The sequence below is a fragment of the Alternaria novae-zelandiae genome, assembly GCF_023758075.1.
Source record: "Alternaria novae-zelandiae strain BMP 2774 chromosome Unknown scaffold_17, whole genome shotgun sequence".
NCBI lineage: Eukaryota > Fungi > Ascomycota > Dothideomycetes > Pleosporales > Pleosporaceae > Alternaria > Alternaria novae-zelandiae.
In genome coordinates this window covers 310,575-322,465 of record NW_026056977.1, presented here as the reverse complement: position 1 = coordinate 322,465, position 11,891 = coordinate 310,575, and the positions used below count along the sequence as shown (strand labels likewise).

At 53.9% G+C, this 11,891-nt stretch overlaps 4 protein-coding genes across 4 annotated transcripts; 2 read left to right on the top strand and 2 right to left on the bottom strand.

Moving 5' to 3' along the window:
• Positions 1 to 389: 389 nt before the first annotated feature.
• Positions 390 to 1,198, top strand: J4E88_007925 (uncharacterized protein; the record flags this gene model as incomplete). Its single annotated transcript, XM_049401539.1, has 2 exons — positions 390 to 395; positions 518 to 1,198. 2 exons carry the CDS (start codon positions 390 to 392, stop codon positions 1,196 to 1,198), a joined length of 687 nt encoding a protein of 228 aa, XP_049252612.1.
• Positions 1,199 to 2,523: 1,325 nt separating this feature from the next.
• Positions 2,524 to 2,962, bottom strand: J4E88_007924 (uncharacterized protein; the record flags this gene model as incomplete). The annotated part of the gene is made up of 2 exons (XM_049401538.1): positions 2,524 to 2,652; positions 2,740 to 2,962. Coding segments are annotated over 2 exons (352 nt in total), but the record flags the coding sequence as incomplete, so codon positions are not given.
• Positions 2,963 to 3,917: 955 nt separating this feature from the next.
• Positions 3,918 to 5,834, bottom strand: J4E88_007923 (uncharacterized protein; the record flags this gene model as incomplete). The annotated part of the gene is made up of 3 exons (XM_049401537.1): positions 3,918 to 5,350; positions 5,420 to 5,767; positions 5,825 to 5,834. The coding sequence occupies 3 exons, from the start codon at positions 5,832 to 5,834 to the stop codon at positions 3,918 to 3,920; spliced, it is 1,791 nt and encodes a 596-aa protein (XP_049252610.1).
• A 537-nt stretch (positions 5,835 to 6,371) lies between these two features.
• Positions 6,372 to 10,796, top strand: J4E88_007922 (uncharacterized protein; the record flags this gene model as incomplete). Its single annotated transcript, XM_049401536.1, has 1 exon — positions 6,372 to 10,796. The coding sequence occupies one exon, from the start codon at positions 6,372 to 6,374 to the stop codon at positions 10,794 to 10,796; it is 4,425 nt and encodes a 1,474-aa protein (XP_049252609.1).
• Positions 10,797 to 11,891: the final 1,095 nt, after the last annotated feature.

Below are 11,891 nucleotides of genomic sequence, written 5' to 3'. Positions count from 1 at the left end.
ATTGGTAATTTGCATAATTTGTAAGTTATGATTGGTTCGTGGGCATGCTGTACCTACCTAGGTAGGTCGACGCGCTGTGTCACGTGATTACCTCACGGGTACATAGGCTCTCCTTCCTTAGAAGTTAGCACCTTAGCTTTTACAACAACAATAACTCAATACACCATACCTCGCACGCTGACTCGGGTGATCACATCAACCATCGTTCAAAGAAGAATAAAACCAGCGCTACACGTCCTCCTCGTTCTGATACCACGACATTCCCACGATACACCAACATTATTCTTATCGTGCACAACGACCCGACACATTAAAAAACTCGAAAAACATTCACAAAACTCCGGCAAGACATCTCCGTGCATCATGTGCAGGACTCCATCCAATCCGTCATGGATGTACGATGGGTCGGCAGACAACACTATAGGTACGAAGCCTACACCACTGAGAAATCGGAACAAGACCAACACTAAGACTACGTGCAGGGGAAGGTTTTGAGATGCAACGGCAACATACCGAGGCGATGGAAGGCGTCACGAGGACTTGTGCGGCCATAGTTGAGGAACGCCGGGCCGAACTCGAACGGCGAGAAAACAAAATCAAGGAGCGCCAAGTTGAGCTCCAGAAATGCAGGGCGCGACTCCAGGAAGCCGAGACTCAGGTGGATGTTGCTCGAAGCTGTCTTGCCACTATGGGGCAGAACAACTACGTAATACATCAGTACACCGCGGAGACGAACGACACCTATGCAGACACGGATCATGATAGACTCTCGAGTCACTCGGCACCCCCTCCTTATTCGCCTCCCAACGATCTCGATCACGAAAGGATACCAGCAGCAAGTGACGCGCCGATAGACGGAGACACAGATCAACTACACCAGAGAGAGCGCGATCATGGAAGCAGCGACTCTGATAACAGCAGCGATGAACGCGACTACCATGAGCGGAGGAGAAAACTCATCGCAGAACTTCTCCCTCTCTACAGGGAGATTGGCAAGTCAAAGAGTGAGCTGACGAAACGCAAAAGAGAAGCACGGGCGCCCCAGGAGATGATCGGACTGCTTCGAAGACACATCAGCCTCATGGAACAAGCAATGGGTCCGCTGAAGCAGTTGGCGTTCGATGTTGGCGAGTTCGATCCTCTAGTTGATACCGCGATAGAGGCCGTTACGGGAGGACCGATATCCCTAGGATGGTGATCGTCGCGAGATGGGCAGAGGGTGTGAGGATCGAGATGGTCAAGATGAAGTGAGCATGGGGGACGCAATACTTTTGTTGTTTTTGAGCACAGTTCAGTACGGGAAAGGCTGTTGGTCCCAGGTCTTTTAGCAAAGAGCACGAGGATAGCCATCCATCAGGTAGCGGAACAATCCTAACCACAAAATCTCTGCGGTTCAAGCTATCTATACAGCTAAACGGTTGTGTTAGACATGCTAGGGATTAGAAAAAAAAGGTAAAAGGATGTAGATCTAAGACAAGACATCGTCAGGCCTAAGAGTGGGAACGTAACTCTAGGTTCGGCCCCATACTGTTTTTATCAACATTCAGAATCATACTAGTTACGCTCGGCTGGTTCGGCGCATAGCTCAAGACAGGTAACGAAACGGACAGTGAAAGATGATGCGTCTGCATGACCACCGACAATCGCGCGCTTGTCTTGTATCCGTTTGCTTTACAGATTTGACGAACAGTCTTGGCGCTATCTCGCTACATCAATCGCACCCGCTCGATTATCTTGATATCGCCCCGGTCAAATTCTACGTCTTCGTATATACCGCCTCGGTCTTTGATCCTGGATATGCGCTCCTTCGCCTCGACCGCACATTAGCGCCCTTTCAAGTTCCATTGCGCTTTCGCCCGCATTCAGAATGAGCCGTAGATCCGACACAATCATCATTGTCACCGATACCCCCGCCACAATGTTAGGTCTCAGTTATCACCACGCTGAGATATTCATCGCCCATATCGTCTGCAGCCTTATCGCCGGCCTCGCAGTTTTCACGCGCTTCTTCGTCAAGATCAGGACTAAACAGGGCCTCAAAAAAGACGATCATCTTATTCTCCTGACCTTACTTCTATACTACGTCGCCGTCGCCGTCGTCCTAAAAGGTACATACCGACCACTTCAGGAGTTCATCAGCGCCCGCAATGGACTGACTATCAGATAACAGAATGCTTCACGAACTTCGGACCATATACCAGAACCCAGGTCCAAAACATGCATTTGGACGATTCCTCCAAGCTGCTCAGTGGCTACCGCAAGGTAATATCGCCCTCTCTTATCCTCTCCTCTCCTCACCCTCTCCCGATTTCTCTCCCAATTTCTCTCCCGATTTCTCTCATAAACCCTCTTTCAATTCCTCTCTTCCCCACCTCCCGCTCCCCTCTCCTCTCTACTCCCTCCCATCCCCAAAACCCCCCATCCCAACAACCAACTAACCCCCTCAAACCAACAGGCCATGCTAATCGCCTTCCTCGTCGTAATAACCGCCCAATACACCTGCAAACTCTCCATCCTCCTCTTCTACCGGCGCATCTTCTCCACCTCGAGCTTCCACCAGCGCGCCTCGCTCTCCCTGATAATCTTCACCTCCCTCTGGTACCTCTCCACAACCATTACTACAGTCTGCATCTGCCGGCCGTTGGCCCTCGCCTACAGCCCCGATGAAGATGTTAAACTGACGGATGAGCGGAACAAATTTCGCGATAATTGGACGGACATTATACATGTTTTCCTTACGCTCGACGCGGCTATCGATCTGGCCATCTTGCTGGTCCCGATAAGAACGGCGTTTACGCTGCAGATGGCAAGGCGAGCGAAAGTAGGGCTTGCGGGAATATTTGCGCTGGGCGGGTTCGTTGTGATTACTAATGCGGTGCGGATATCTTTGTTCTTTCTCGGTCGTGAGAAGGATCCCGATGAGAGTGAGTCGTCCCATGGTTTGACACTGGTAGTCTTAGCACTGACATTGACCAGTTTTCTACCATGTCACCGAGCTTTGGACCTCTATCCATGTTTGTACTGCTGTCTTGTGTGCTTGCTTGCCATATCTTAAACCGCTTTGGACGTCGGTTTCTACAAAGGTCAGAACGAAGGTCACGGGCATGAGGTCGGGTAAAGACCAGGGTAGTTTCCAGGGGAGTGAGTTAGCTGTGTTGAATAGTACGGATATGCAGGATTGGAAGGCTATTAGGAAGACAGTGACAGTTCATCAGACGTCTTCAGAAGAGGATCGTACGGTTTGAATAGAGTGCGCCTTTGACTCAGACTGCAGTCTGGTTCTGGGTCGGACTGGTCATTGAGATGGTACTTTGGTAGAGGATCGTACGGAGCGTTGCAGATGGTAGCTAGGAAAAAGTGTTTGCGAAAGACGTTGTTTACACCAAATACACCACAACAATAACAACAACATAAGACCTGGTACAGGTACCCGTACTCTACCATGGCCCGGTCTGACAGAGATGAAGACGTGACGTCTGGGTCATCCACGTGGGTGTGGAGCTCCCGAGGTCCTCAACACAAGCCGCTTGAGGTTTAGCGTCCCGAAGAATTTCAAGCTTCGCGTAAACCCCAATCTATCATTTCGCATCACTTAGACAACACACGCAGTAGCATCTAGTGGGGAGATTCTTGCACATAACTCGTTATCAAACCAAAGGTAATATGATCATGCACCATGGCGTGACATGAGGAAAAAAACACACACAACGCCAGTGGATCCCGAAGCACATACCACCCATAACCCAGGACCCGACTCTTCTGACGTCTCTCGAAACGCCGTTAGCACTGATTGCCGTTATCCGTAGATGCTCCCACCGATATCATGATCCCAGAATCGCCCCGCCATGTACACCTTGCCTTACCCTGAACTCCGGAAAAGAAGAATGATGGACTGCTGCCATCAAGTCCATCATGGCCTACACGAAGAAGGCATCCGGGAGGGTGGAAAGAAGAGCAAAGGAGACTACGGCACCGGTAGCACCAAGCAAGGGATAGGCAGCCTTGTTGAGAACCTTGCTGAGGACTGAGCGGGGAGTCTTCTTGGGACGCTGGGCAATAATGGCAGCCGTCTGGATTGCAGCAGCATCATTCACTGGAGCAGCAGCTACCGAGTTTGAGGTTGCAAGCTCATCGTCAATGACGGCCTTTGATGCCTCGCCGAGAACGGCTTCAGGCTCGTCTGCCTCAAGCACATCTGCCTTGCGCTTCAAATCTTTCACAGATTCAGGCGTAGGCGGCTGCTCCTCAACGATCTCCTCGATAGAGACCTTGGTACGGCGACCTGGCTGCACCGGCGGGGAGGTCTCAAAGTCGGGTACAAAATATGGTGGTGGTGTCTGCAGACGGCTCGCTTGCATGGGTTGGCTAGGATAAGGAGTGAATTGGGGCATGGGAGCACGAGCCTCATTCGCCTCTGCCATTGGGGCAAGAGGAGCCGGACTGAACAGGGACGGTCGGTCACCAAAGTTGGTACCCAAGTAGTTTGGCGGAACGCCCTCGGAGTACCATTCCTGAAGATCGGCCACTTCCCTGAAGGAGCGATAGTTTGAATCGCACCATGGTGCTGCCCTAGACGCCGAGGGACGTGGCGGCAGAGGTGGAGGCGCGTTATCTCCATAAACGTTACTGTTCGACATGGAGTTGCTGTCAGAGCCCTGCATACCGAACATGTACAGGCGTGGTAGCGACTGCTGTGTGTTGGCTACGTCTTGTGGCATGTATACGTCCGAGAGCGAAAGCGTCGGTGTATCGCGCGGGAAGGAGTGAACAGTCTGGGGTACTTGGCTGTGGATGGACGCCTCGTTCTCTTTGTTGGATGAGGATGTGGTGGATTTCTTGTGTTCAACCTCTTCCATTTCCTCGTCTTCAGAATCCTGAATCTCTGGCTCGGAGTCAGACAGCATCTCGGAACTATCGATGCTGCCAGCCTCGCTGTCCGAATCAGAACCAAGGGCGGCCACGTCTTCTTCATCGCTTGAAGGGTTTGGACTGGCAGGCTCGAGGGAGTCGTCACGGCGGGACGCAAAGCTCTCTGGGTTGTAGTCCTCGTTGGGAAGAGTGGTGCGCATTGCGGAAGTTGGGTAGTCGTCCTGACCAACACTGAGAGTGTGGTCATGCTCGTTGGGGTGCAGGACCTGATCCATGATCATGGTAACCTCTTCTTGGTCGTCGGCCTCCGAGTGGTCATCAGCTGCGTCGGAGTCGTCGTCGATGACGAAAGGATCGATCTGGCTGCCTCGGCGCTCTGCGACTTCCTCCTCGTCACTCTCGGCATCAGGGACGGTGAAGCCAAGAGAGAAGGGGCGTGATAGCTGCGACTCGAAAGTGTAGGTGCGTGCTACGAAGAACTCTGTTTGGGTTGGTGTCAGCTCAGAAGCTAGGGTAAGAGGAGGTTTGGAGGGCCTACGGGAGGACGTACCCTCATTACGGTTAACGTCAGTGCCGAACTGCAGGACATCGCCATCGTTCAGCTTGGTGGGTGTGTTGGCAGACAGCCTCTGACCGTTCAGCATGGTGCCGTGCATGGAGCCTTTGTCGGTAATGTAGACTTCCGGAACGCCGCTGTTTGCGTTGGCCGAGAGGACGGCGTGCTGTCGTGAGATAACGGGGCTGTCGATGAAGGCGTTATGGGGTGCCGCCATGAGCTCTCGCTTGGCCGCGTTGCTGGACGCTCGACCGATGGGAAACTCGCTGTTGAGCGGCAGGTCGAACTCACGGGTCTCGTACGTGTCGTACCGCTTTGCGTCCCGGAGGACGATACGGAAGACTGGGGTGTCAGTGAGACGGGGAAAGAACATGGAAGATGGTGCGATGAGAAGCCTACTTGAACTCATGAGGAGAGAGAAGTGCGTGTCGCCAGAGAGTGACGCGAATACAGCCTTGGTTGGGCGGCGGAGCAGTTGAGCGGGGTGAGGTTGAGCGGGGACGCTGTGTAGGTAGTACCGTGGGCCAGGAGGCAGGAGCAACCAGTAACGTGTAGATAAAGGTGCTGCTGGCGTGGAAGGAGTGGGAAGAAGGGTAAAGCGAGTAATTCACGCGAAGTTATTGCAAACCTCGCCGTCACCGTGGGCGGGGCAGAGAGACGGTCAATGGTGAGGCAGCCACCAGGCGGTGATGCTCCTGGTCACGACTGCCTTCCGGGGTACTATCAGCTTATCAGCCCGCAGTAGGGCGCATTAGTGGGTTTAGCGCGACGGGAAGGTTCCCCACCCTGAAATCTGCAGCGGCGCGACGAGAAAGTTGCTGCTGCGCTCTATTGTCACCTGGATAATGACTCACGACGCGACGACTATGCGAGACGACGACCACTGCGACGACTCCCGGTAGCATCAACTCACCTCAGCGACCCCGCACACTCACCCCCCGCCACCATGGAGGCGCCGCGCAGCTCGGCCAAGCAGCAGGTCGTGGACCGCATCCCCGCGCGCATCAAGCACATCCAGTTCGGCATCTACTCCAACCAGGACATCGTGAACCAGGCCGTCCTCGAAGTCTCGGACCGCAATGTCTACGACCTCCAGCCCGCCGCCGACGGCACGCGCTCGCTCACGGCCAACGGGCCCATGGACACGCACATGGGAATCTCGAGCAAGCAGGGAAAGTGCGGAACGTGTGGCGAAGGCCTCGACAGGTGCAACGGCCACTTCGGTCACATCAAGCTTGCGCTGCCGGCCTTCCACGTGGGGTACCTGAAGCACATTATCGAGGTGCTCAACTGCATCTGCAAAGACTGTTCGCGCGTGCTGCTGGATGAGGTGGAGCGACGGAGATATCTGCGCAGTATGCGCCGGCCCGACATGGACACTCTGCGCAAGGGCGCAGTCACCAAGAAGATTCTCGACGACTGCAGGAAGAAGAAGACGTGCCCATACTGCAACGCTCTGCAGGGTACTGTCCGCAAGGTCCCTGGCCACCCGCTCAAGATCATCCACAACCGATACGATGCCTTCAACCGGTCTACCGCGAAGACGAAGAAGCCACCCGCCGGCAAAGTCGAGTTCGATCAGTCCTTCGATACCGCCAAATCCGCGAACCCCGATCTGGACAAGCACCTGAAGAAGGCTGTGGACGACATGCATCCGCTGAGGGCGCTCAACTTGTTCAAGAAGATATCACCAGAGGACTGCGAGCTGCTGGCCATGATACCCGAGGATGCGCGACCGGAGATGTTGATCTGGGAGTACATGCCTGTACCACCAGTCGCGCTCCGCCCATCCGTGATGCAGGAAGGCGGCGCGACCGAGGACGACGTGACCAACAAGATCGGAGACATATGTCAAATCAGCAGCATAATACGCGCTGGGCTTGCGCGAGGCTTTCCTCTCCAGATCCTGATGGAACAGTGGGACTTTTTGCAGCTGCAGATCGCCATGTACATCAACAGCGACGCGCCTGGCCTGAAACAACAGGGTCTCCAGAAGACTATGCGCGGTTTCTCCCAGCGCTTGAAGGGAAAGGGTGGCCGATTCCGTCAGAATCTCTCCGGAAAGCGTGTCGACTTTTCTGGTCGTACTGTCATTGGTCCCGACCCGAATCTGAGCATCGACGAAGTCGCTGTCCCGCAGCGCATCGCGAAGAACCTCACATACCCCGAAAAGGCCACACGGTACAACATTGACAAGCTGAGGAGATTGGTGAAGAATGGATCGAACAAGTATCCCGGCGCCAACTACATCATCAGCGATCAGGGACCAAACAAGGAGCCTAATAAGACCTCACTTATTGGTCTTTCGCGATTCGATACCACGGGCGAGAAGCTAGAAGCCACGTCGAAGCGACTCAGAATTGGCGATATCGTTGAGCGACACATCGAAGACGGCGACATTGTTCTCTTCAATCGGCAGCCCTCTCTACACAAGCTCAGTATCTTGAGTCATCGCGCCAAAATCCGCCCTTGGAGGACCTTCCGTCTGAACGAGTGTGTCTGCAACCCTTACAACGCCGATTTTGATGGTGACGAGATGAACCTGCACGTTCCACAAACCGAAGAAGCGCGAACCGAGGCTACCGAGCTCATGGGTGTCAAATACAACCTTGCAACCCCCAAGAACGGAACACCGATTATCGCGGCTATCCAAGATTTCATTACCGCAGCATATCTCCTCAGTAACAAGAACAACTTTTACGATCGACGAACGTTTTGTCAGATTGTAAACTATATGTTCAACGGAGAAGGAGCCTTCGACCCAGACACAGGAAAAAAGCACCCTATCGACATTCCACCACCGGTTGTATGGAAGCCACAGGCACTCTGGACCGGAAAGCAAGTGTTCAACCTGCTGATGAAGCCATACAAGGGCTGCAGGGTGTTGATCAACCTCGAAGCGGCATGCAAACAGTTCAAGAATACCCCCGATCAAGCTCCCGATCTGAACGAGAACGACGCGTATCTTGTCATTCGCAACTCTGAGGTCATGTGTGGTGTGATGGACAAGGCGACAGTCGGTGACGGTAAGAAAGACTCGGTGTTTTACGTCATGATGCGAGATTTCGGCCCCGATCACGCCGTGCAGGGCATGAACAGATTATCCAAGCTGTCTGCACGTTGGCTCTCCAACAACGGCTTCTCTCTCGGCATCAGCGACGTTACCCCCGGAGAGAAGTTGAACAAGAAGAAGCAGGATCTTGTAGAAGAGGCTTACGCCAAGTGCGACAAGTTGATCAAGGACTTCAAGGAGGGCAAGCTGCAGCGCGATCCCGGTTGCGACGAAGAGCAGACGATGGAGAACAGGATCGGTGGTATCTTGTCCGGTGTACGTCAAGCGGCTGGTGACATCTGTTTCGAAGAGCTCAGCAGATGGAACTCGCCCTTACTCATGGCCAAGTGCGGTTCCAAGGGTTCCAACATTAACGTCTCTCAAATGGTTGCTTCCGTCGGACAACAAATGATTGGTGGCGCCCGTGTCGCAGATGGATTCCACCACCGAACACTACCTCACTTCCCCAAAGCCGCTCGTCAGCCCGCATCGAAAGGTTTCGTCAGTAACAGTTTCTTCTCGGGTTTGACACCTTCCGAGTTCATCTTCCACGCTATGAGTGGTCGTGAAGGTTTGGTCGATACAGCTGTCAAGACTGCCGAGACTGGTTACATGAGTAGACGACTGATGAAATCACTCGAAGATCTCTCTGCACAATACGACGACACTGTCCGGAACTCTTCCGGAACTGTAGTTCAATTCCAGTACGGAGACGATAATCTCGATCCTGTAGACATGGAGGGCAAGGCAAAACCTGTGCACTTCGACAGGACATTCTCGCATGCCGTAACGTCGACATGGGACAACTCCGAGTCGGGCTTGACGCCGCAGGAGGTTAAGGAGTACACAGAAGCAAAGCTAAATACCGAACGAAACAAATATCCTAGGTTCAAGCTCGACGGCGTAACGCCGCTGGAGTATCGCGACAGGACCGATGGTGGCATCGACCAAAAAGAGTCTTTGCGTGACTTCCTCGACACCGTGCAAGACTACATCTTCAAGAAGGCACAGAAGCTCGAAACAACTCTTGCCTACCTGGGAGTAGTGCAACCCGATCGCAAGAAGGATAGGAAGCAATCCGCAGCCGATGCTGAAAAGTACGGCCTCGCTGATGGAATTGCGAAGATCTCACACAGCGCGCTCGAGGCCTTCATAACGCTTTGTCTAACCAAATACCATCGATCACGAGTACAGCCGGGTCACGCTGTTGGAGCTATTGGTGCTCAGTCTATTGGTGAGCCCGGAACGCAAATGACACTGAAGACTTTCCATTTTGCTGGTGTCGCTGGTATGTCTATCACCCAGGGTGTACCCCGTATCAAGGAAATCATCAACGCCTCGTCCGCCATCTCCACTCCCGTCATCGCTTGCGAGCTGTCTAACAAGGTCTCCGAATCCGCTGCGCGAATCGTCAAGGCGCGTGTGGAAAAGACCTACCTGCGCGACGTCATCTCCTACGTCGAAGATGTGTGGCACCCCAACGGCGCCTACATCGCTATGCGCATCGACTGGGACACTATCAACCAACTTTTCGTGGACGTCTCACCTCAAGAAATCGCCGCAGCAATCAACGCCCACAAGCCGCTCAAATGGGGCAAAGCCGGCGCCAACGTCCGCATATCCTCATCCATAATCCGCGTCGAAGTTCCCGACCCTTATGCCGCGAAAAAGCGCCCCACAAAAACCTCGCGCAACCACAAGGAATTCTTCGAGCGCGTCCAACAAGTCAAAGCCCTCATCCCCGACGTCGTCATCAAAGGCTACCCCGACTGCACGCGCGCCATCATCAAGAAGGAAAGCAGTCCCAACGCCCAAGGCCAGTACGAATGCCAACTCCTAGTCGAAGGCTACGGCCTCCGCGACTGCATGACAACCCCCGGAATAGAACCCTACAACACAAAATCCAACCACGTCATGGAAGTCAAAACCGTGCTCGGCATCGAAGCCGCCCGCGCAACCATTGTGCGTGAAATCGGAGATGTCATGGGCAACATGGACATTGATCCGCGTCACATGCAGCTTCTAGCCGATGTCATGACGTTCAAGGGCGAGGTCTTTGGTATCACGCGTTTTGGACTGCAGAAGACAAGGGATAGTGTGTTGCAGCTTGCGTCGTTTGAGAAGACGCCGGATCATTTGTTTGAGGCGGCGGCGAGGGGCAAGACGGATACGATTGATGGTGTTAGTGAGTGTATTATCATGGGGCAGAGCGTTAAGTTGGGGACGGGCAGTATGCAGGTTGTTAGGCCGCTGTATCTTGGGGCGGAGGAGCTCAAGGTCAAGAAGACGCTGTTTGAGGAGGGGTGGGATGCGCTGTGAGAGGGTGGATATGGGAAAGGAAGTCGATGGCGGAGGTGTATATATGCATGGGATGGGCGTACACGTGGCTTGGTTTCTTGAGCGAAAGTGAGGTTATATGCATAGCGTGCAGGTGCAATTCACAAATCCTTTTACAAATACATCTAAACAAGTGGCGCAGAGATCACTAATCCAAGACATGCGCAGGCGATAATACACACAACTCTGCCCTCCATCTTCTCGCATACAGCTTCCAATCGTACGTACCCCGTATACAAGCCTGCACGGCACTCAAAACTAGTCCCGAATCCTCTAAGCCCACCTAAGAAAATGAATAGAACGAACCTCGGTCCACACACTGTACTACACCGTCGGCGCCGTCCGACACAAAACGCGTCCCCTCTCCATCCACCGTTATCTCCATCTTGTCACAGTAAGCACGCACCCCAACAAAACGCAGCCACGCAGCATACACTTAACGTGTGGCCAGCACAACGAGCGGCGTAAACCCCCGCCACAACCCCTCATGCCATGCCCTGCGCGCAGCCCTGTGCCCCACAAGGCTGCATATCGCAACCCGCAGCCGCAGGACGCAGCAAGCGCAGGTCGCCACAAAGTTCCAAACTTTGGTTCGCTAGGCAGAAGGATCGGGTTCCCTGCTCAGCCCTATATTGCATGGCAGGAGGGAGCGTGGCAAGGGTGGTCATCATCGGTATCCCCATGGCGTATTTTTTTTGGCGCGAGCATTTGGTCCGTTGGCCCAACTTACGGTGTAAGATGGGAGGTGGGGTGAGACCGTGCCGCGCGTTACTGCATTCGCGATTACTTGTGGCTGTGGAGTGTGGCTAGTGACCAGTTCACTCGGTCGGTCGGTCGTTGTGGAGATGGTCGCTGCGGTGTAGCACTTGCTGACGGTGGGGGTGCGGAAGGCTGCGTGACTGGTTCATGGGACGGAGGAAGGATTGTTTAAGGTGTCCAGGGCCTAGAATCTGACCGTAAGTGGACTGTGCTATGGCCTTGGTCGTCACGAGTTGCCTGATACATTCGTCCCTTTGCCGCGCTGCTCCTCGGTTGGTTCATTCGGTTATAATGTACGAACGGTGAGATACTGGCGAT